Source organism: Callithrix jacchus, chromosome 8 (genome assembly GCF_049354715.1).
Source record: "Callithrix jacchus isolate 240 chromosome 8, calJac240_pri, whole genome shotgun sequence".
In the NCBI taxonomy this organism is placed as follows: domain Eukaryota; kingdom Metazoa; phylum Chordata; class Mammalia; order Primates; family Cebidae; genus Callithrix; species Callithrix jacchus.
The window spans coordinates 17,946,089-17,971,014 of record NC_133509.1 but is presented as its reverse complement, the minus strand read 5'-3'; the positions used below and the strand labels follow the sequence as shown (position 1 = coordinate 17,971,014).

Below are 24,926 nucleotides of genomic sequence, written 5' to 3'. Positions count from 1 at the left end.
AAGGTCACACAGCTACCAAGAGATGAAGCTAAGACCAGAACTGGGCCTCTGATGCCCTATGCAATGTTTTCTCCACTATGCCAAGCTGCCTCTTTAAAAACTGCAAAGCATACAGTATTTATGTGTATCTTCACAACTCTCAACCTCTCCTCTCTGTGCCTTTTCCCTCTTGGTACAATAATTTCTCAACTTTCAGTCACAAATAACCCTCTTTCTTATTAATTCTGTATCCATGATAAAACAGGAAAGGATTTACTACTCATTTACCACAAATGATTCATTGAGTGATAACACTTCTATTGTGTTTCTAATGTTACATTTATTCTTTAAAATGGAAAACACCTCACCACCTCCCAAATCAACATATCACAAAGCTTAATAATTATATCCACAATTTGAATTCAGAAAACACCTAAATAACCGTAGAGTCTTACTTTGCAGAAAGCCATGTTACAACATTTGTTTCATTTCTTTGAAAAGTACATATCAATTCCACTTGAAACTCACCACGAAAGTGATTTGATTGTGTCGCAGGTTAAGCTCAGTTAGTGAATCCAGCCCATTAAGATTATCAACATGGCTTAAAAAGTTTTTGGCGAGATTTAAAACTCTCAACTCACACAAGTGATTAATATTTTCAATTTTGGTAATCTGTTGAAAAAAATACGAAAGGGGTGATTAGTAGGCAAAAACCTGAAATATCCATGTTCTAAAAACCCTGAAAATAAAATATTCAAAATCAATGGATTCAGTGGCAAGTTTATATGTAGACATTTAAAAATCTATTTTCAATTTCCTACGTTGTAAATAATACGGAGTCATGTAACTTGTGAACATTAGCTAAAAGAGCATGTTTTACAACTTGACCATAGTAAATACTTGAAGTACATTTCATCCATAATCAGTGAGTCCATCGGGCAACTTTAAGTGCTCAACACTTTGCCAGGTCTTGTGAAGGCTACAGACTACCTGCCAAATAGAAACATACTGTGAGCCCAAGGTATGTAAGTTCATCATGTTTTAACAAAGTAAGTCCACCCTTGGACAGAGAAGGCAAGGGAGAGGAATGACATCAAGTTACCCTTGTTAATTCTATTTAAACTGCAAGATCTTGAGAGCAGTCGAGTCTGAATGGAAAGAGTCAAGGAACTACGATTCCCAGTAGAAGGTGAGGGTAAATATTTTTTTATTAATGGAAAGCTTAAGAGAGGAGATGTTGCCAGGCGCAGTGGCTCACACCTGTAATCCTAGCACTTTGGGAGGCTGAGGTGGGTGAATTACCTGAGGTCAGGAGTTCAAGAGAGGAGATGTTTAGTGAGGGTGCAAAATGGTGAACACTGTTTAAAACAAGAGGACTTCAATTATCGACTATGCATGTGCATATAATATTACAGGATCTTTGGGATGTCACTTTTCTGGACAGAAACCTCTATGACCAGTGGCACCTTTGCCCGAGTTTCGCTCTGGCTCACTGGGCTCGTTTTTACCTACTTGCCCTGGCAGGCTGTGCTCAGCTCATGCTACTGGCCTGGGTCCCATGCCTGCTAAGGGCAAGTCAGGCAAGGAACTGTGAAGGGTGTGTGAGCAAGCATGGTCTGGCCACCGTGCAGTCAGACATGCTGGCTACTACGGCAGGACGGGCAGCTCCAGATGCTGGCACAGACACCAGCTCTCTGAGAGTCTGCAGCTGGACCAGGAGCACTGCAAGCAGCTTCCACAACCAGCACTGGGGAACACGGTGGTGCCCAGAAGCTTGGATATACCAGGAACCTCAGGGCCCCAAAGAGGGAGTCACAGCCACAGCTTGGGGAGCTCCCAAGCCTAGGTGACCTAAGGGCCACAGTTTCCTTCTCTTTGCCTGCAACATGGCGAGCAAGGGGCATGTCTCAGCCTGTTTGTGTTACAGTTCTTTTAGCCTTTCCATTCTGTGGGTCACAAATTCTGTGGGTCCCAAGTTCTTATCCTGCAACCAGGAAGAATGAGGTACACACACAAGTAGAGGGTAACCAAGACAAAGAGAAGCTTTTTATTTATTTATTTTTGAGATGTAGTCTCTCCCTGTCTCCCAGGCTGGAGTGCAGTGGCACAATCTTGGCTCACTGCAACCTCCACCTACCAGGTTCAAGTGATTCTCCTGCCTCAGCCACCCAAGTAGCTGGGACTACAGGCATGTGCTACCACACCTGGCTAATTTTTTGTATATTTAGTAGAGACAGGGTTTCACCGTGTTAGCCAGGATAGTCTCAATCTCCTGACCTCGTAATCCGCCTGCCTCAGCCTCCCCAAGTGCTGAGATTACAGGGTGAGCCACTGCACCTGCCCAAGGAGCTTTCTTAAAATAAACTTAAGAAAAATAATGCTGTCACAAAATGTTTCATTTATAGTTATTAACAGTTTTTAAAATAGAGGATAAAATACCAATTCCTTTGCTTGGCATACAAAACCCTCCACAATCTGGCCATTGCCTACCTTTCTAGTCTCTTCTCTCATTATCCTTCCACACATGCCCTATTCTCTGGTGGTAAATACTTACTGTGTTGTTTTCTACCTCAGTGCCTTCGCATATGATATTCTTTGACTGTCAATACTCTTTAATTCCTCTTCTTCTTCCACCACCATCTAACTGGATAATTTCCCTCTATTGGACAGACAGTAACTAGCCTGCAGAACCGGACAATTCCCAGGCCACCAACTCTCTTCCCACATACTACATGCACACACAGACACACACAGGGCTGGAACCAGATTAGAACCTAGTAGATGTGGTTCTAATGTACTTGATAAATCTTGATTTATTTTTTATTAATTACATTAGCTTTTCACCAGAACTACTGGAACCAACAACTGTTAAAAAGCCTAGAGAGATCACACTGAGGTTTGCACCTGACCAACTGTAAGCAGCTGTGGAAGAACTTGTTCATCAACAGGCAGTGACCCCCCCAGATCATCCCAGGATGTAGGATTATCACTGCTGAAGAGACTTTACATTCTGCATGAGTATGTAGCCCTTTAACTATTTATAAATATCACATTTCAAAAACAAAAATTTAAATGGATGATAAAAGGACTGAAAAACAGCAAATATGCTCTGACAGAGAAGAATAAAGAGAGGAAACATAAACCAGATATAGAAATTCAGACAGACAGATAGGGGAGTAGACAAATTGACTGAACATAATTAGAACCCTAGATTATATAGTAATCAGGAAAATATAAATCAAAACCACAAAGTGATACCACTTTATACCTATTTGATCAGAAAAAATTAAAAAGTCTGAGTAGGTTAGAAGGAAGATGGTGCTATAGGAGCAACTGAGGATTGCAGCTCCCAGTGAAAGTGCAAAGGGTGAGTGGACGCCGCATTTCCAGATGGATCTTTATTGCCCACAGACCAGGAGATTCCCAGGTGTAGGAGCCCCACAGGTCGCCAGTGCAACTGTTTTGGCCGGTGTGGCTATTTCGGCTGGTGCCGCGGCGCAGTAGCACTCCGTACAAAATACACTGGTCTGGTTGCCCTGTTAAACCAGCAATTTGAGATTTGGGAAGGCAGATTAGCACATTCATCTGATTAAACGGGACTTAAACAGTAAGCCAGGCCAGGAGATTCCCAGGCAGCGAAGTTGTTTCAGCCAGCTCAGTGGGTTGCCGCATGGGAAATCACACAGATCCTGGCACCCTTTCAGCAGGTGACTGGAACACCTGGGAGAGAGTCAACCAATCAACTTAAAAAAAAAAAGGGCTCTGAGGCAGGGAGCCAGGTGATCAGGCTCGGCAGGTCCCACCCCCACAAAAAGAAACAACACAGCAATTGGAAACGCTCGGGATTGAGAGTTTCATGGCAAGCACAGCTGAACCCAGGATGGTGCAGCTCGGTGGGGGAGGGGCGTCCGCCATTAACGAGGCACTCCACCCCTACGGAGGTACTCTGCCACTGCTGATGCATCCTGCCGTTGCCGAGGCAACCTGCCATAACAGACAGAGTCCACCATTACAGAGGCGGGCCACCATCGCCACAACAGTTCTAACCACACCCATATAAACAGCACTACAGGGAATTACACACGGCAGCAGGGTGGCACCCACGGCAGCAGGGTGGAGCCCAGAGCAGCTCAGCATAGCCTCTGCAGCAGGCAGTGACTAGACTGCCTCCTTGCTGGGCAGGACAGTGCAATGGATACTCATAAATAAAGCCCTAACTCCCCAGGACAGAGCACCTGAGGAAAAAAAGGGGCTTTATGAGTTCTGCTGCAGCAGACTTAAACATACCTGCCTAGCAGACCTGAATGAGCAACGGAGCTCACAGCTCAGCACTTGAGCTCCTATAAAGTACAGACTGTCTCCTCAAGCAGCTCCCTGACCCCTATATATCCAACGAGTCACCTCACAAAGGACTGATCAGACTGACATTTGGCAGGCATCATTCTGGGACAAAGATAGCAGAAGAAGAAACTGGTAGCAACCCTCACTGTTCCACAGCTACTACAGGTGTTCCCCAGGTAAGGAGGACCTGGAGTGGACCTCAGCAGTCCTACAGCAGAGGGGCCAGACTGTTAGAAGGAAAACTAAGAAACAGAAATACTTTATCATCAACAATCTGGACGTCCACTCAGAGACCCAATAGGAAAGTGAGCAACTACTCAGATGACAGGTGGATAAATCCACAAAGATGGGAAGAAACCAGTGCAAAAAGGAGGAAAACACCCAAACCGGAACACTTCGCCTCCTACAAGGGACCACAACCCCTCACCAGCAAGGGAACAAAGCTGGACGGAGAATGAGTGTGATGAAATGACAGAATCAGACTTCAGAAGGTAGGTAATGAGAAGCTTCCGTGAGCTAAAAGAACACGTTCTAACTCAATGCAAAGAAACTAAGAACCTTGAAAAAAGATGTGAGGAAATGATAAAAGAATGGACAACTTAGAGAGGAATATGAATGAATTGATGGAGCTGTAAAACACAACACGAGAACTTCGCGAAGCATGCACAAGTCTCAACAGCTGAATTGACCAAGCAGAAGAAAGGATATCAGAGGTCGAAGATCAACTCAATGAAATAAAACGAGAAGGCAAGATTAGAGAAACAAGCGCAAAAAGGAATGAACAAAGTCTCCAAGAAATGTGGGTCTATGTGAAGAGACCTAATCTACGTTTGATAGGCGTACCTGAATGTGACAAAGAGAATGAATCCAAGCTGGAAAATACTCTTCAGGATATTATCCAGGAAAATTTCCCAAACCTAGCAAGGCAGGCCAAGATTCAAGTCCAGGAAATACAGAGAACATCACAAAGATATTCCGCAAGAAGAGCAACCCCAAGGCACATAATTGTCAGATTCACCAGGGTTGAAGTGAAGGAGAAAATGCTAAGGGAAGCCAGAGAGAAAGGTCGGGTCACCCACAAAGGGAAGCCTGTCAGACTCACAGCAGATCTCTCGGCAGAAACCCTACAAGACAGAAGAGAGTGGGGGCCAATGTTCAACATCCTTAAAGAGAAGAACTTTCAACCCAGAATTTCATATCCAGCCAAACTGAGCTTCAGAAGTGAAGGAAAAATAAAATCCTTTGCAAACAAGCAAGTACTCAGAGATTTTGTCACTACCAGGCCTGCTTTACAAGAGCTCCTGAAAGAGGCACTACACATAGAAAGGAACAACCAGTACCAGCCGTTCTAAAAACATACCAAATGCTAAAGAGCATCAACCAAATAAAGAATCTGCATCAACTAATGGGCAAAACAGCGAGCTAGCATCAAAGTGGCAGTATCAAATTCACACATAACAATATTAACCCTAAATGTAAATGGGCTAAACGCACAAATCAAAAGACACAGACTGGCAAATTGAATAAAAAGCCAAAACCCATCAGTGTGCTGTATCCAGGAAACCCATCTCACATGCAAGGATACACAAAGGCTCAAAATAAAGAGATGGAGGATTTACCAAGCAAATGGAGAGCAAAAAAAAGCAGGAGTTGCAATTCTCATCTCTGATAAAATAGACTTTAAATCAACAAAGATCAAAAGAGACAAATAAGGACATTACATAATGGTAAAAGGATCGATACAACACGAAGAGAAAATGATCCTAAATATATATGGACCCAATGCAGGAGTACCCATATATAAGGCAAGTTCTTAATGACTTACAAAGAGACTTAGACTCCCACACAATAATAGTGGGAGACTTTAACACTCCACTGTCAATATTAGACAGATCAACCAGACAGAAAATTAACAAGGATATCCAGGACTTGAACTCAGACCTGGAACAAGCAAACCTGATAGACATTTACAGAACTCTCCACCCCAAATCCACAGAATATACATTCTTCTCAGCACCACATCACACCTACTCTAAAATTGACCGCATAATTGGAAGTAAATCACTCCTCAGCAAATGCAAAACAACTGAAATCATAACAAACAGTCTCTCAGACCATAGTGCAATCAAGTTAGTACTCAGAATTCAGAAATTAACTCAGAACCGCACAGCTTCATGGAAACTGAACAACTGGCTCTTGAATGTTGACTGGATAAACAATGAAATAAATGAAGGCAGAAATAAAGAAGTTTTTTGAAAACAACAAGAACGAAGACACAACATACCAGAATCTCTGGGACACATTTAAAGCAGTCTCTAGAAGAAAATATATGGCAATAAGTGCCCACATGAGAAGAGTGGAGAGATCCAAAACTGACACCCTATCGTCAAAATGGAAAGAGCTAGAGGAGCAAGATCAAAAAAACTCAAAACCTAGCAGAAGACAAGAAATAATGAAGATCAGAGCAGAACTGAAGGAGATAGAGACGTGAAAACCCCTTCAAAAAAATCAATAAATCCAAGAGCTGGTTTTTTGAAAAGATCAACAAAATAGACAGACCACTAGCCAGATTGATTAAAAAGAAAAGAGAGAATAACCAAATAGATGCAATAAAAAATGATAAAGGGGAAATCACCACAGATTCCACAGAAATTCAAACCATCATCAGAGAATATTACAAACAACTCTATGCACATAAACTAGTAAACCTGGAAGAAATGGATAAATTCCTGGACACTTGTGTCCTCCCAAGCCTAAACCAGGAGGAAGCTGAAACTATGAACAGACCAATAACAAGGTCTGAAGTCGACGCAGCAATTAAGAAGCTACCACACAAAAAAAGCCCAGGTCCAGATGGGTTCACAGCCGAATTCTACCAGACACACAAAGAGGAGCTGGTACCATTCCTTCTGAAACTATTCCAAATAATCCAAAAAGAGGGAATCCTTCCCAAATCATTTTATGAGACCAACATCATCCTGATACCAAAACCCGGCAGAGACTCAACAAGAAAAGAAAACTTCAGGCCAATATCCATGACGAACATAGATGCAAAAATCTTCAATAAAATACTGGCAAGCCAATTGCAACAGCACATCAAAAAGCTTATTCACCATGATCAAGTAGGATTCATCCCGGGGATACAAGTCTGGTTCAACATACGCAAGTCTATAAATGTAATTCACCACATAAACAGAACCAAAAACAAAAAAACATGATTATCTCAATTGACACAGAGAAGGCCTTTGACAAAATTCAACAGCCCTTTATGCTAAAAACCCTCAATAAACTCGGTATTGATGAAACGTATCTCAAAATAATAAAAGCTATTTACAACAAACCAACAGCCAATACCATACTGAATGGGCAAAAACTAGAAGCATTCCCTTTGAAATCTGGCACTAGACAAAGATGCCCTCTCTCACCACTCCTATTCAATATAGTACTGGAAGTTCTAGCCAGAGCAATCAGGCAAGAAAAAGAAATAAAGGGTATACAAATAGGAAAGGAGGAAGCCAAATTGTCTCTATTTGCAGACAACATAATAGTATATCTAGAAGACCCCATCGTCTCAGCCCAAAAACTCCTGAAACTGGTAAGCAACTTCAGCAAAGTCTCAGGATACAAAATCAATGTGCAAAAATCACAAGCATTCCTATACACCAATAACAGACTGAAAGAGAGCCAAATCAAGAACCAACTACCATTCACAATTGCTACAAAGAGAATAAAATACCTAGGAATACAACTGACAAGGAACGTAAAGGACCTCTTCAAGGAGAACTACAAACCACTGCTCAATGAAATAAGAGAGGACACAAACAGATGGAGAAACATTCCATGTTCATGGTTAGGAAGAATCAATATCGTGAAAATGGCCATACTGCCCAAAGTAATTCACAGATTCAATGCTATCCCCATCAAGCTACCAATGACCTTCTTCACAGAACTGGAAAAAACCACCTTAAATTTCATATGGAACCAAAAGAGAGCCCGCATAGCCAAGTCAATTCTAAGGAAAAAGAATACAGCAGGAGGCATCACACTACCGGACTTCAAACTATACTACAAGGCTACAGTAATCAAAACAGCATGGTACTGGTACCAAAACAGAGATAGAGACCAATAGAACAGAACAGAGGCATTGGAGGCAACACAACATATCTACAAGCATACAATCTTTGATAAACCTGACAAAAACAAGCAATGGGGAAAGAATTTCCTGTTTAATAAATGGTGTTGGGAAAACTGGCTAGCCATGTGCAGAAAGCAGAAACTGGACCCCTTCCTGACACCTTACACTAAAATTAACTCCAGATGGATTAAAGACTTAAACATAAGACCTGGCACCATAAAAACCCTAGAAGAAAATCTAGGCAAAACCATTCAGGACATAGGAGTAGGCAAGGACTTCATGACCAAAACACCAAAAGCATTGGCAACAAAAGCCAAAATAGACAAATGGGACCTAATCAAACTCCACAGCTTCTGCATGGCAAAAGAAACAGTCATTAGAATGAATCGGCAACCAACAGAATGGGAAAACATTTTTTGCAGTTTACCCATCTGACAAAGGGCTGATATCCAGAATTTACAAAGAACTCAAACAGATTTACAAGAAAAAAACAAACAAGCCCATTCAAAAATGGGCAAAGGATATGAACAGACACTTTACAAAAGAAGACATATATGAGGCCAACAATCATATGAAAAATGCTCATCGTCACTGGTCATCAGAGAGATGCAAATCAAAACTACATTGAGATACTATCTCACGCCAGTTAGAATGGTGATCATTAAAAAATCTGGAGACAACAGATGCTGGAGAGGATGTGGAGAAATAGGAGCACTTTTACACTGCTGGTGGGTGTGTAAATTAGTTCAACCATTGTGGAAGACAGTGTGGTGATTCCTCAAGGACCTAGAAATAGAAATTCCATTTGACCCAGCAATCCCATTACTGGGTATATATCCAAAGGACTATAAATCATTCTACTATAAGGACACATGCACACGAATGTTCATTGCAGCACTGTTTCCAACAGCAAAGACCTGGAACCAACCCAAATGCCCATTGATGATAGACTGGACTGGGAAAATGTGGCACATATACACCATGGAATATTATGCAGCAATCAAAAACAATGAGTTTGTGTCCTTTGTAGGGACATGGATGAATCTGGAGAACATCATTCTCAGCAAACTGACAAAAGAACAGAAAATGAAATACCGCATATTCTCACTCATAGGCGGGTGATGAACAATGAGAACACATGGACACAGGGAGGGGAGCACTACACACTGGGGTCTATTGGGGGGAATAGGGGAGAAACAGTGGTGTGGGGAACTGGGGAGGGATAGCATGGGGAGAAATGCCAGATGTGGGTGAAGGGGAGGAAGGCAGCAAATCACACTGCCACATGTGTACCTATGCAACTATCTTGCATGTTCTGCACATGTACCCCGAAACCTAAAATGCAATAAAAAAATTAAAAAAAAAAATTCCAATGTAAGATAAAAAAAAAATTAAAAAGTCTGACAAGTCCAAATGTTGAAAAGAATAAGAAGCATCATGATTATGCATTCATGGTAGGAGTACAAACTGGTACACTCCCTCTGGAAAGCAATTTGGCATTATATTTTAAAGTTAAACATTTAAATAGCCTATGACTCATCAGTTTCACTCCTATATACTCTAGAATACAGATGGAATATGTGGAAGAGGAGTCATGTACAAGAAAGTTCTTAGAAGTACTATTCATAATAGCAAAAAACAAGATAAAACAAACAGACAACGACAACAAAAACAGGAAACAACCCAAATGTCTATCAACAAGAATCTGGAGCAAAAGTTTTTGTCTTACCATGGAACATAGAAGTATACATACAACTATAGCTACTCAAAATAGTTAAATCTCAGAAATATGATGCTGTATTCCAAAAGCAAACACTAGATGACAACATATAGTATACCTTTCTTCAATTAAGAGACAATACTACTAAAGAATATATTATTTAGGCACATGTACATGTGATAAAACCAACTGAGAAACCAACAAAGGAATGAAAAACATGAAATCTAGAATAATGGTTACCTGTGATGCAGATGGAAGGAGATGGAATAAAACAAGAAATACCTAAGTGGAAGAAAGTAATATTCTAGGTCTTGGATTGGGGTTGGAAAATGTGTACTTTAAAAATAAGTTAATAAACAATGAAATTGTCATAACTGTAAGAATTCCAAATGTTTTATAAGCTGTATCTGTCATTTACTGCTGAGGAGATACCAAGACTTATATAAATAAACTTGATACCTTAGAAATTTCAGTGAATCAATAAATAAACTCTTGAAAAATTCAATGCAAGTATGATTCTTAAAACTTTTATACCATTTTCCTGAACTTTTTTTTTTCAAAAAAGAAAGGAATGAAAGGGCTTTACAATACCTGATTGCCATGAAGATCCAAGACATCTAAGCTTTTTAGATTCTCCAGATTTGATATTTTCTTGATTCTGAAAACCAGAATAAGTAGAATAGGAATATGGATATATCACATCTATCTGTATATCAAAGCCTGCTAAGTCATAAAGGTGTAACTCATTTTAATGATACCATGTAACTCTATATATATAGTCACATATATTCAACAATAATTTATTTCCCTCTGATTTATTATAATTTAAAAAATACAATACCACTCAAGAGAAAGAGAGTTTAAATCCGGTACCATCAGAAAAAAGCAATCCTCTATCTAAGAACATTAGGTCAAGGCATTTCTTCAAGGCAATTCTTCACTTTAGAATATAATCTAAACTCCTTACTTCTGCCTACAAGGCACTAACCTGGCTGCTGACTCTTCCGCCAGCCTTATCTCCTACCACAGGCTCGCACACTCACTCTGCTCTAGCCACAGAGGCATTGTTGCTGTATTGCTAACCTGACAAGGATATTTCCACCTTAGAGTATTTATTCTTGCTGTTCCTACTCCCCTAATGTTCTTCCCTCAAAACTTCACATTATTCATGTCTCAGAGCAAACGTCTCTTCAAAGTTGCTTCCACATGACCCTATTTAAAATAGCTTTCCCTTCCTTTCCCCATACACTTTTCTCTGTTTTGACTTCACAGAATTGATCATAGCCTAAAATTATATTATTTTGTGTTTACTTTTTTTTAAACCTCTCTTGCCAAACCAAAATGTGAGCTTCAAGAGGACATTCTGACATGTTCTCCACTCTATCCCCGGCACTCATAACAGTGCCTGGTGCCACGCAGGTACCCAATAAATATTTGTTTAATGAATGAACATACCAGCCTCAATGAATAAGTTGTATGCACAAGGGCATTCATAATAGGATTCTTTATGACAGAGACAAATTGCATACCACCTAAATGCCTTCTCCTGGGACCTGCTCAGTTTGCAAAATTCTTATATTTATTTGAAATTTTTGATATGCCAGATGGAAACAATGACAAAAAAAGAACAAAAAATAAAGTTCATGCAACCCATCTTTATCACCACCTATTTTTGCTGTCCTTGTTTACTGCCTCAAAGAACCATTTCTACCTCTCTAAGTGTTTTCAGAACTTGGATCATCCACTGAATAATATATATGTTATCTATATATAGTGTTATATATGTGAGAGAGATATATATATAGTGTGTGTGTATATATATATACCCATATATACTGATCATACCATGTAAACATAATGCAGACTTACACTTCATAAATTTCTGTCTCCACTTGATCTCAGTTATCTTTTTTTTTTTCTTTGAGATGGAGTCTCACTCTGTAGCCCAGGCTGGAATGCAGTAGCTCACTGCAACCTCTACCTCCCTGGTTCAAGCGATTCTCCTGCCTCAGCCTCCTGAGTAGCTGGGACTACAGGCGTGCACCACCATGCCCAGCTAATTTTTGTATTTTTAGTAGAGATGGGGTTTCACAATATTGGTCAGACTGGTCTTGAACTCCTGAACTTGTGATCTGCCCAACTTGGCCTCCCAAAGTGCTGGGATTACAGGCATGAGCCACCATACCCAGCCAATCTCAGTTATCTTATCATTGCCAAATCAAGCATTATATTACCATAAGCCAATTGAATCCAATTTAATTTAAAAAAACTATTTATCATATGCCCACCATGTATCATCACTGTGTACCTGTAGATCTTCCTCACTCCCTTATCACACATACATACCACACTGCCTTACGACCACCACCTCCTCATCAGTCTCCTCTTACATCCTCACCCTGACAGAATCTGTACCTTACCCCCTGAACACTCCTATGTCACTTCATCCAAACCAAGAGCATTCTTCCAGACTCACTAGCCAGGCATTTAGTGGACTCTTTCACTAGCCATCACCCAGTGCCAGGCATTTAATACTATCCTATCTAGAATTTAAATCTCTCAAATAGCTAAATTAATAGCCCAACCAGATAGGAAAACAAATACAACTTTCAACACAGTATCTCCTCTGCGTGCTTTGCTCCTGAAATACCTAAAACAGTTGTAGAAAATTATAGTACCCTAATCATACGGCTTAGGACAGAGCCATGCATTCTAATAGTAACCTGACCTCACAGGTATTAGAGAAGCCGTTTATTCAATTCCTTTATGCTTCCAAGCTCACATTCCCTAAAACAGTGGTCCTCAAATTTCTGGGTATATCATAATCACCTGGAGTGCTTGTGAAAACACTGACTATTTATTAGTTTATTTTACCCTCCTTTGAACCAGCTTTGTCATCCTGCTGGTTCCCACGTTATTGAATTAATTAAAACACTGGCCTTTAACGCTGTGATTACTATTTGTCTGAGAATTACATTTTTAACATTTTGAAAATTATACTCCAGGGATAATAGAGATTATATCAGCCCAAAGTTCTCTAATTTGGAGAATCAATGTAGTCTGTTTCTGTCTTTATCAGAAATCCTGAGCACCTTTAAGGCATTTCAATCAGAGAAACCATCATGTGTAGTATGCCTTTCCTCAGAATTCCAACAAGGCCTCACATATTCACTCCCTGTCTGTTGTGACTGCAACCACCTTTGTAAAATTGTAACAGTGAGAGGAATCTAACATAACTGACTCCATCTTGCTTCTAATCATACAAGCTAGCTGTCTTTGCTCATTCTTGCACATAGGCCAAGCTAATTATGGGAAAAATTCAGATTACAGTTTAACTTTAAACTAAGGATGATAATAGTCCCTTCCTGAAACTAACCTCATCTTTATTCAGGAACCAAAAACATCTTCACAAAACTAATGAAAGACCCATAGGGCCCAAATTCTACTAAGACTGAGGCATAATTAAATGATAACCAGTCATTGTTTTCTAACTTGCCTTTTTGTAATTGCTTACTGCTCAGGAATCACACAGCCAATAGTAATAAGATTTGTGACTTACCCAATTTCCCCTATAGATGACATCGTTAGTGAAATCTAAGACTGGTGTTTGAAATATTTTTCAATATATTTTCAGATTCTGGGAGACCAACTGACACCACCTAGACTGGTGATCAGCACTCAGGAACTGACTCAGTGCAAGAAAACAGTTTCAACACCCCTGTGATTCCATCCCCAACCCAACAAATAAACAGAAACCCATATTCCCCAGCAGCCTGCCTGCCAAACAACCATTGACAATCCGAGTCTCCAAATTCTTGGGGAGGAAGATTTGAGAAATATTTCCCATCCTCCTCACTTGACTGCCTTGTGATTATTAAACTTGTACTCAGCTGCAATACCTACTGTCTCAGTGTATTGGCTTTTCTGTGCAGCAGGCAAGAAGAACCTATTAGGCTATAACATGAATTCTGGTATTAGTTTAGCTTTGACACACAGCTGCTTTATGACTTTCACATCAGATTCGGATTGCTGAGGTGAAGAGGAAGAAAGACAAATTGTTCAATCAGTTAAACCTAAGACCAACCAAATATCTTGCTCTCTTGTTCTCACAAATTGCCTTTGCCATAAATTCTCTTTCCACCCCGCAACACCTAAAATGACCTAAAAACTTAGCCAATTCAAAAGAACTCAGAGGTAGATGAAGGCATCAGTTAACCTAGAAGGCCCCCACTGGTCAGATTAGGTATTGATGTGAGGAATTTGCAGAATCCTAGCCAGTGTCCCAGATTTGACCATTTTTACATTAACACCAATGTGACCTAAAAGATTTATTTTTAAAAAAAGTTCTTCCACTGAACAGAAACTGAAACTAGAAAAAGATGAGGGATATACCCCTCTAGGGCTATATCACAGCTTGTCTCTGCAAGCCACATTATGTTACTGATGCCAGGATAAAGACCTCACTACAGAACCTATACTCAGCTTTTCAGGCTCAGCTTTTCAGGTGTCAGAAACAAATTCTCAAGTGGAAAACTTCAAGGAGTCAAAAGGAAAGGAACAGAGAATCCCAAGGTCTAAAAGAGAACTTTGTATCTATAATCCTGGGTGATTAGAAGAAAATGCACAGAAGTTCTATGCATTAGCCTGTAATGATGAGGGTGGCAGACGACCTGGAGAGGATAAGCAGGAGATACTGAAGGCAGAACAAATAGAGAACAGGAACTTTGACAGCAATGTGGGGTCTTTAGTAACAATGGAAACCTCACATACAGAACCTGAGCAACGTTCTTTCTTAGCTTTAGAGTAGAAATCTTTGTTGGAGTTGCCTGAACCCAGAGGCTGTGACTGCCCTGAGTTTCCATATGCGGTTCTACTGCCTTGGACCAAAAGACAATGTAGACCTTTGTAATATGAAAAGGAGAAAGCTTTCTGAACTTGACCAGCAGGAAGCAAAAAGTCATCCAATATAAATGTATGAAGAGACAGGCAAGCAGATGTACTTCCCTCTTTACCAGCATCCTCAGCCAGGTTTGCCTAATGTTCACAAAAGTACTAACTCAGTATAGATTTCCATCTTCACAGCTCACAGGCCCCTTGCTGTGACAAAGTCACAGCAAGCTGGCTGGAGAGCACTTGGCATTTGTTTTAAGGATCAGACTTGCATTTTTTTTTTATTGTACTTTAGGTTCTGAGACACATATGCAAATCATGCAGGAGTGTTGCATAGGTACATACATGGCAAGGTGGTTTGCTGCCTCCACTCCCTGTCACCTATATCTGGCATTTCTCCCCATGTTATCCCTCCCCAACCTCCCCACCCCCTGCTGTCCCTCCCTTAACCTCCCCAACAGACCCCAGTGTGTGATGCTCCCCTCCCTGTGTCCATGTGTTCTTGTTGCTCAACACCCACGTATAAGTGAGAACATATGGTGTTTAATTTTCTGTTCTTCTGTCAGTTTGCTGAGAATGGTGGTTTCCGGATTCATCCATGTCCCTACAAAGGAGACAAACTCATCATTTTTATGGCTGCATAGTATTCCATGGTGTATATGTGCCAAATTTTCCTTGTCCAGTCTATTATTCATGGGCATTTGGGTTGGTTCCAAGTCTTCGCTATTGTAAACAGTGCTACAATGAACATACGTGTGCATGTGTCTTTATAACAGAATGATTTATAATCCTTTGGATATATACCCAGTAATGGGATTGCTGGGTCAAATGGAATTTCTATTTCTAGATCCTTGAGGAATCGCCACACTGTCTTCCACATTGGCTGAACTAATTTACATTCCCACCAACAGTGTGAAAGTGTTCCTATTTCTCCACATCCTCTTCAGCATATGTTGTCTCCAGAGTTTTTAATGATTGCCATTCTAACTGGTGTGATGGTATCTCAATGTGGTTTTGATTTGCATTTCTCTAATGACCAGTGATTATTAGCTTTTTTCATGTTTGTTGGCCTCACATATGTCTTCTTTTGAAAAGTGTCTGTTCATATCCTTTGCCCACTTTTGAATGAGTTTTTTTTTTCTTGTACGTCTGTTTTAGTTCTTGGTAGATTCTGGATATTAGCCCTTTGTCAGATGTGTAGATTGCAAATTTTTTTTTACCAACCTGTTTCTTTTGCTGTATAGAAGCTCTGGAGTTTAATTTGATTCCCTTTGTCTATTTTGGCTTTTGTTGCCAATGCTTTTGGTGTTTTAGTCATGAAGTCCTTGCCTATGCCCATGTCCTGAATGGTTTGCCTAGATTTTCTTCTACAGTTTTTATGGTGTTAGGTCTTATGTTTAAGTCTTTAATCCATCTGGAGTTAATTTTAGTGTAAGGTGTCAGGAAGGGGTCCAGTTTACTTTCTGTATATTACTAACCAGTTTTCCCAACACCATTTATTAAGCAGGGAATCCTTTCCCCGTTGCTTGTTTTTGTCAGATTTGCCAAAGATCAGATGGTTGTAGATGTGTGGCATTGCCGCTGAGGTCTCTGTTCTGTTCCATTGGTCATATCTGCGTTTTGGTACCAGTACATGCTGTTTTGATTACTGTAGTCTTGTAGAATAGTTTGAAGTCAGGTAATGTGATGCCTCCAGCTTTGTTCTTTTTGCTTAGGATTCTCTTGGCTATGTGGGCTCTCTTTTAGTTCCATATGAAGTTTAAGGTGGTTTTTTCCAGTTCTGTGAAGAACGTCATTGGTAGCTTGATGGGGATAGCCTTGAATCTATACATTACTTTGGGCAGTATGGCCATTTTCATGATATTGATTTTTCCTAACCATGAGCATGGAATGTTTTCCCATCTATTTGTGTCCTCTCTTATTTCCTTGAGTAGTGGTTCGTAGCTCTCCTTGAAGAGGTCCTTTACATCTTTTGTTAGTTGTATTCCTAGGTATTTTATTCTCTTTGTAGCAATAGTGAATGGGAGTTCGTTCTTGATTTGGCTCTCTGTTAGTCTGTTATTGGTGTACAGAAATGCTTGTGATTTTTGCACAGTGATTTTGTATCCTGAGACTTTGCTGAAGTTGCTTATCAGTTTAAGGAGATTTTGGGCTGAGATGATGGGGTCTTCTAAATATACAATCATGTCATCTGCAAATAGAGACAATTTTACTTCCTCCTTTACTAATTGAATATGCTTTATTTCTTTTTCTGGCCTGATTGCTCTGGCTAGAACTTCCAATACTATATTGAATAGGAGTGGTAAGATAGGACATCCTTGTCTAGTGCCAGATTTCAAAGAAAATGCTTCCAGATTTTGCCAATTCAGCATGATATTGGCTGTGGGTTTGTCATAAATAGCTTTTATTATTTTGAGATATGTTCCATGAATACCTAGTTTATTGAGATTTTTAGCATAAAGGGCTATCAAATTTTGTCGAAGGTCTTCTGTGCATCTATTGAGATAATCGTGTGTTTTTTGTCTTTGGTTCTGTTTATGTGGTGGATTATGTTTATAGACTTGCATATGTTGAAACAGCCTTGCATCCCAGGGATGAAGCCTACTTGATAGTGATGGATAAGCTTTTTGATGTGCTGTTGCAATTGGTTTGCCAGTAGTTTATTGAAGATTATTGCATCTATGTTCATCATGGATATTGGCTTGAAGATTTCTTTTTCTGTTGAGTCTCTGCTGGGTTTGGTATCAGGATGATGTTGGTCTCATAAAATGACTTGGGAAGAATTCCCTCTTTTTGGATTGTTTGGAATAGTTTCACAAGGAGTAGTACCAACTCCTCTTTGTACATCTGGTAGAATTCAGCTGTGAACCTGTCTGGACCTGGACTTTTTTTGATTGGTAAGGTATTAATTGTTGTCTCAACTTGAGCCCGTGATATTGGTCTATTCAGGGTTTCAACTTCTTCCTGGTTTAGGATTGGGAAGTTGCAAATGTCCAGGAATTTATCCATTTCTTCCAGGTTTACTGGTTTATTTGCATAGCGTTGTTTGTAGTCATCTCTGATGGTAGTTTGTATTTCTGTGGAATCAGTGGTGTTTTAACTTTATCATTTTATATTGCATCTATTTGATTCTTCTCTCTTTTCTTTTTTATTAATCTAGCTAGCAGTCTGTCTATTTGTTGATCTTCTCAAAAAACCAGCTCCTGGATTTATTGATTTTTTGAAGGGGTTTTTGTGTCTCTATCTCCTCCAGTTCTGCTCTGATCTTAGTTATTTCTTGTCTTCTGCTAGCTTTTGAGTTTTTGATCTTGCTCCTCTAGCTCTTTCAATTTTGACAATAGGGTGTCAATTTTGGATCTTTCCTTGTGTCTTATGTGGGCATTTATTGCTATAAATTTTCCTCTAGATACTGCTTTAAATGTTTCCCAGAGATTTTGGTACATTGTATCTTCATTCTTGTTGGTTTCGAAGAACATCTTTATTTCTGCCTTCATTTCATTGTTTATCCAGTCAACATTCAGGAGCCAGTTGTTCAGTTTCCATGAAGTTGTGCAATTCTCAGTTAGTTTCTTAAACCTGAGTTCTAATTTGATTGCACTGTGGTCTGAGAGTCTTTGTTATGATTTCCATTCTTTTGCATTTGCTGAGGAGTGATTTACTTCCAATTACATGGTCAGTTTTAGAGTAGGTGCAATGTGGTGCTGAGAAGAATGTATATTTTGTGGATTTGGGGTGGAGAGTCTATTAGGTCCACTTGGTCCAGATCTGAGTTCAAGTCCTGGATATCCTTGTTAATCTTCTGTCTCATTGATCTAACAGTGACAGTGGAATGTTAAAGTCTGCCACTATTATTGTGTAGGAGTCTAAGTCTCTTTGTAGGTCATTAAGAAATTGCTTTATGTATCTGGGTGCTCCTGTATTGGGTGTGTATTTAGGATTGTTAGCTCTTCTTGTTACATTGATCCTTTTACCATTATGTAATGCCCTTCTTTGTCTCTTTTGATCTTTGTTGGTTTAAAGTCCATTTTATAAGAGACTAGAATTACAATTCTGCTTTTTTTTCTCTCTCTCCATTGCTTGGTAAATCTTCCTCTATCCCTTTATTTTGAGCCTATGTGTGTCCCTGCACATGAGATGGGTTTCCTGAATACAGCACACCAATGGGTATTGACTTTTTATCCAATTTGCCAATCTGTGACATTTACTGGGGCATTTAGCCTATTTACATTTAAGGTTAATATTATATGTGTGAATTTGATCCTGCCATTTTGATGCTAGCTCGTTGTTTTGCCTGTTAGTGGATGCAGTTTCTTCATTGTGTCGATCTCTTTACCATTTGGTACGTTTTTGGAGTGGTTGGTACTGGTTGTTCCTTTCCATGTGTAGTGCTTCTTTCAGGAGCTCTTGTAAGGCAGGCCAGGTGGTGACGAAATATCTGAGAAATTGCTTGTCCACAAAGGATTTTATTTCTCCTTTGCTTATGAAGCTTAATTTGGCTGGATATTAAATTCCAGGTTGAAAGTTCTTTTCTTTAAGGATGTTGAATATTCACACACCCCTCTCCCGCCACCTTCTGGCTTGTAGGGTTTCTGCCAAGAGATCCTCTGTGAGTCTGATCCTCTGTGAGTTTGCGGGTAACCCAATCTTTCTCTCTGGCCGCCCTTAGCATTTTTTCCTTCATTTCAACCCTGGTGAATCTGACAATTAGGTGCCTTGGGGTTGCTCTTCTTGAGGAATATCTTTGTGGTGTTCTCTGTATTTCCTGGACTTGAATTTGGCCTACCTTGCTAGGTCGGGGAAGTTCTCCTGGATAATATCCTGAAGAGTGTTTTCCAGCTTGGATTCATTCTCCCCGTCACATTCAGGTACACCTATCAAATGTAGATTAGGTCTTTTCACATAATCCCATATTTCTTGAAGGCTTTGTTCATTTCTTTTTACTCTTTTCTCTAATCTTGCCTTCTCGTTTTGTTTCATTGAGTTTATCTTCAATCTCTGATATCCTTTCTTCTGCTTGTTCGATTTGGCTATTGAAACTTGTGTATGCTTCACAAAGTTCTCGTGCTGTGTTTTTCAGCTCCATCAAGTCATTTATGTTCTTCTCTAAGCTGGTTATTCTAGTTAGCATTTTGTCTAACCTTTTTTCAAAGTTGTTAGTTTCTTTGCATTGGGTTAGAACATGTTCTTTTAGCTCAGAGAAGTTTGTTATTACCCACCTTCTGAAGCCTGCTTCTGTCAGTTCATCAGACTCATTCTCCATCCAGCTTTCTTCCCTTGCTGGTAAGGAGTTGTGATCCCTTGGAAAAGAGAATGAGTCTGGGTTTTGGTATTTTCATCCTTTCTGTGCTGGTTTCTTCCCATCTTTAAGGATTTATCTACCTGTGGTCTTGTAGTTGGTGACTTTTGGATGGGGTCTCTTCTAGAACTGTTCAACAGCTATTCCTTTATTTAAAAAAAAAATAAGACTAAAACCAAACAAATAACAAACTAAAAAGATGGAAGAGTAGAAAGAGGAAGAAGAGAGAGCATTAGATAGCTTTTACTTCACTAACATAATGATATAGTAGAAAGGCATTAAGTCTCCTAGAGTTGAAAGAACAAGAAGACCTTAAATAAAATCAGAAGGTTAGATAGACCAGTGCCTTCAAGGCACAAGTTATCAAAAACAAAAACAACAACTTAAAGGATTAATTCTAAAAGCAAGAGAAGCTGAAAAGTACATGTAGGAAAACAGAATAGATGGAAAGATGACTTGAAATGGTAGGAGCCAGGAGAAAGTGATTTTAAATATTACTAAAAAATATTAACTCAAAAACTAAAAGCAGGGAATAATGACCATGGTATCAAAGAATAATTATAAGAGAGGCAAAGAAATCAGTAACTCTGAGAAATTTCTGGGCAAGAGAATAGGGCGCACCTCGGCAAAAGAATAGGGAGACTAGGGAATGCCATAAATGTATGAAAATTTATCTTCCCTTCTCACTTTGCTCAGTAAACTGCTCTGGCAGTGTACCCTTATTGTATAGATTTTGTATACATCTAACTTTGCAGAAGTCAGTTTGCCTTTCCATTTCTCCATCTGTGAAATGAGAAGCTACTCTCTGACGTCACTTCAAGCTCGAATACTCTATGATTCTATAATCTCCCGCTATGGTTTGCATATTTGACCCCACCAAACATCGTGTTAAAATTTGATCCCCAATGGGTCGGGCCTAATAGCTACATAAACAGGCCAAGATAATCTCCAAATTTGCTCAGACTACATAATGCTTAGCTTAACACTTGGACTAATTATGGATAATAAATGACACTGATAGGAGCCTTCATAGAAACCATGAAGAACAGACAAGAGCCTAGAACTCTGGGACATGATATTGAGAAAAGTATCTAATATTATCACTGGGTAGTGAGAATAAAGAAAGTCAAGGCTCAGTACACAATACCACAACTATGGCACATTGGCATACTGAGTAATTTAAACAGAAGGAAATTGAGGAAATTATATTAGGAAGAAGCTCACTCTCTGACCTTCTCCCACCTTTCTCCCCTGAGGCCATAAAAAGAATTATCTGATCTATTTTCCAGATAGATAGAATTATCTGATCTGTCCCTTCCCTTTTAGGGTATAGGACAGGATTTCTCTGGAATGAGGGTCTTATGACCCTCATGGAAAGAAGCAACAGAAATAAAATATATAATATAACCCAAAAAGGGAAATGAAGACAGAGACACCAAGAAGAATCTGAACAAACAGGCCTGACTAAGTTTTCCCAGTTTATTACCATTAGATCATACCTCATTTTGTCCAATCATACTGTCTACTTGTTATCAAATCTAAGCATAAAAATACACAGTTTTCCTTGTTTGAGAGGGTATTCATTTATGAGGGCTCTTGTGCCATGTAAAAGTTGTATTAAATAATGTTTAATGCTTTTATCTTGTTAATATGTCTTTGTTACAGAGTGTCAGACACGAACCTTGAGATGGGTGAGGAAAAGATACTACCTTTTTTCCCTGCAAGGAGTAATCCAAGATCCATGCTGGGGTAGGAGGCAGGAAAAGATGAAGGAGGAGAATCTAGCCTGGTTATCATGCTATATCTAAACTTCCTCATTTGATAATATAAAAACCATTTTTTGGTTTTACTATAGAGCCCTTCTTTGAAAGCATTGCAAAAGCTATCCAGTGAAATAGAATGAAAAGTTGTGAATGACTCTCAAAGAAATGTGTCAAGAACTGTATAGCTGCATTACATAATAGAGTATATAAAAGGAACTGGGGAAGTTCATATAGGATGTAATGTTAGATACCATCTGAAAAGGAATCAATTCATGATTTGATCATCACAAAGTATCGAGTATCTACCCTCAGTCAAACACCGGAAAGAGTCACAAGTGAAACACATAAGCCTAAAGTGAATACACATGCTTAAACTAAGTTCTAAGAAGATAAAATCAAGGCCAAAGTCTGCTATCTACTTCCCTATAAGATAAGGCACTGGAAAGCAATGGAAGTAAAATACGTAATAAATGTTATTTGAATCTCATGAAACAAATTACAACGGAATCTTAATCCATTCAAATAATCTTCAAAAATTTTTTGCCTATTCATTTCTTAAGTATTATTCAATTCTAAGTTGTCATCTAAACACCGTAGGACTCCACATTAATCCTATACATAACATTAGGCTACGAACAAAAACGGCTCTACAAAGAATACCTGTTTTTCCCCAACAGAAGGACACGAAGGCATCGCAGAGTAGAAAGCCCACTAATTTCTTCAATCTGGTTATCGCACAAATCCAGGGATATCAACTTCTGTAAATTAGAAAGATTTTGTATCCGAGTTATAAAATTATGTTGGAAGTTCAACAAACGAAGGTGTTCTTCCCCTTTGATGACAGGACATACAGTCAGCTTTTGCCTAGGAAAAAATTGTAAAAGTTAAGTAGGTTATGATTCAGCTGCCCACCTCCTCTTACGTTAGTTAGTAAGTATCTTTGTGCTCCCATTCTGTGATGAGAAAAAAATAAGTTGGACCACTTCCAACCCCCATGAACTAAGTGACTTATATTTAATTATAAATCATTCACAAAAAAGCCAATAGACTGTGACAGTGTTTATTATTAAAATTATGCCTAAGCTCTCATTGTATTAAAAAAAAAACCTCAAACATAAGTTATTTCACATGAAATTGACTTAACATGAGAAAACATTCAACCTAATTGCCTTTTGTGATAGAGGTTTAAATGGCTGAAAGAATCTTGTCTCATAACCAGACAAATGCCCTTGGCATCAATCCACTGACGTAACAACTGCCCAGGCAACTAAGTCATCTGAGTTAAAAACATATAAAAGGGTCTCTCAGAGAATCACAGGCTCTTGAGCTGGATGACATGTTCAAAAGAGCAAGAAATTCAGCCATCTACAATTCACTTTGATTTAAAAAAAAAAAAAATTCATCCTGAGATCCATTAATGGCAAGGTGGTCCTTACTTAACATTTCCTCAGAAACTAAGATTTTAAGTATATGTGTACATGCTCAACACTTTGAACTTTGCAGAGCATTTAGAGTGCTACAGGGTAGGATGAAACCTTAAAAATACATGCTTTCAGTTGTATTTAAAACAGTAAGCCATAGGCCAGGCACAGTGGCTCATGCCTATAATTCCAGAACTCTGGGAGTCTGAGGTGGGTGGACCTCCTGAGGTCAGGAGTTTGAGACCATCCTGACCAACATGGAGAAACCCCATCTCTACTAAAAGTACAAAATTAGCTGGGCGTGGTGGCACATGCCTGTAATCCTAGCTACTTGGGAGGCTGAGGCAGGAGAATCACTTGAACCCAGGAGGTGGAGGTTGCAGTGAGCCAAGATTGCACCATTGCACCCCAGCCTGGGCATCAAGAGCAAAACTCTGTCTCAAAAAAAATAAATGAAACAAAAAGAAAACGAGTAAGCATCTATTATGCAAAATGTTATAATGTATTACAGGTGAAGTAGATGAGTTCAGGGCCCTTTAAGAATTCTAGTAGTAAAATAATAGCGGCTGACAGGAGGCCCTGAGTGATTCTACTCCATGAGGTTAAAAGGAGTCTTCAAAGGAAATGCAGCTCTATCTGGGTGTGAACAACTCTAATAGGGAAGTTTATTGGAAATATTCTCTTTCAGTAGAAATCAAGTTAACGTAAGCTTTAAAGAAAATAAATCAGAGCTTTACTAGCATAAGTGAAACTATGAAAATGATCAGAACTTTCCTGATAAAGAGAAAAAAAGAATGATTTGCAGAAAAAAAATAACTGAATGTTAATAGCTAAAAAAGATATGATGTTTAAAAATATAGATCCTAAAGAAACCTATTTAAGACAGCGGAAAGAAAAAGAAATTTGGGGCAATATTTAATTCTTTTGATGTGTGGTTAATATTTATAATTAATTTCATGTATTCAATTATTTTATCACAGAATATTTAAAATTCATTTCATATATTCAATTATTTTATCACAATATTTCCTCCAACTATTTTATCACAGCTGTGATAAATGAATAAACTTAGTATATAAATTATAAATTAATAAATTGTAAGTATTATACCTTAAAATTTATATCTTTGTGCATCAGCTTAGCAAAAACTTTAAATTGTCTCACTTCTCCTGCTTCAGTCTTTTTCTTTTTCTCTTAAAGTTGCTGATATTCCCCAACTTCTATTTCACCCAATTCTTGAATCAGTCATGACTAAGAAAGGAAAATAAATAACCTCCATCCTCCCTCTTACATAAGCTACAGTAGCTTGAAATAAAGTCACCTTCTCTGATTCTAAACACAGTGGTTAAGTCCCAGTGCCAAGGCTCACTTATATACCGCT

The 24,926-nt window shown here is 39.1% G+C and overlaps 1 protein-coding gene across 20 annotated transcripts in view; it reads right to left on the bottom strand.

Annotated features, from left to right (window-relative positions):
* The window catches only part of LRRC49 (leucine rich repeat containing 49), a 138,620-nt gene that overhangs the window by 103,340 nt on the left and 10,354 nt on the right, over nt 1-24,926 (bottom strand). For 10 of the 20 annotated variants that reach the window (XM_035259074.3, XM_009005161.5, XM_035259075.3 and 7 more), the window contains 3 exons: nt 22,785-22,988; nt 10,767-10,833; nt 508-651 (listed from right to left, as the gene is read on the bottom strand). In XM_035259074.3, the coding sequence (XP_035114965.1) occupies nt 508-651; nt 10,767-10,833; nt 22,785-22,988 (415 nt within the window). The remainder of the gene's footprint in view (nt 1-507; nt 652-10,766; nt 10,834-22,784; nt 22,989-24,926) is intronic. The other 10 variants (XM_078333523.1, XM_035259079.3, XM_078333521.1 and 7 more) reach the window with 2 other exon arrangements.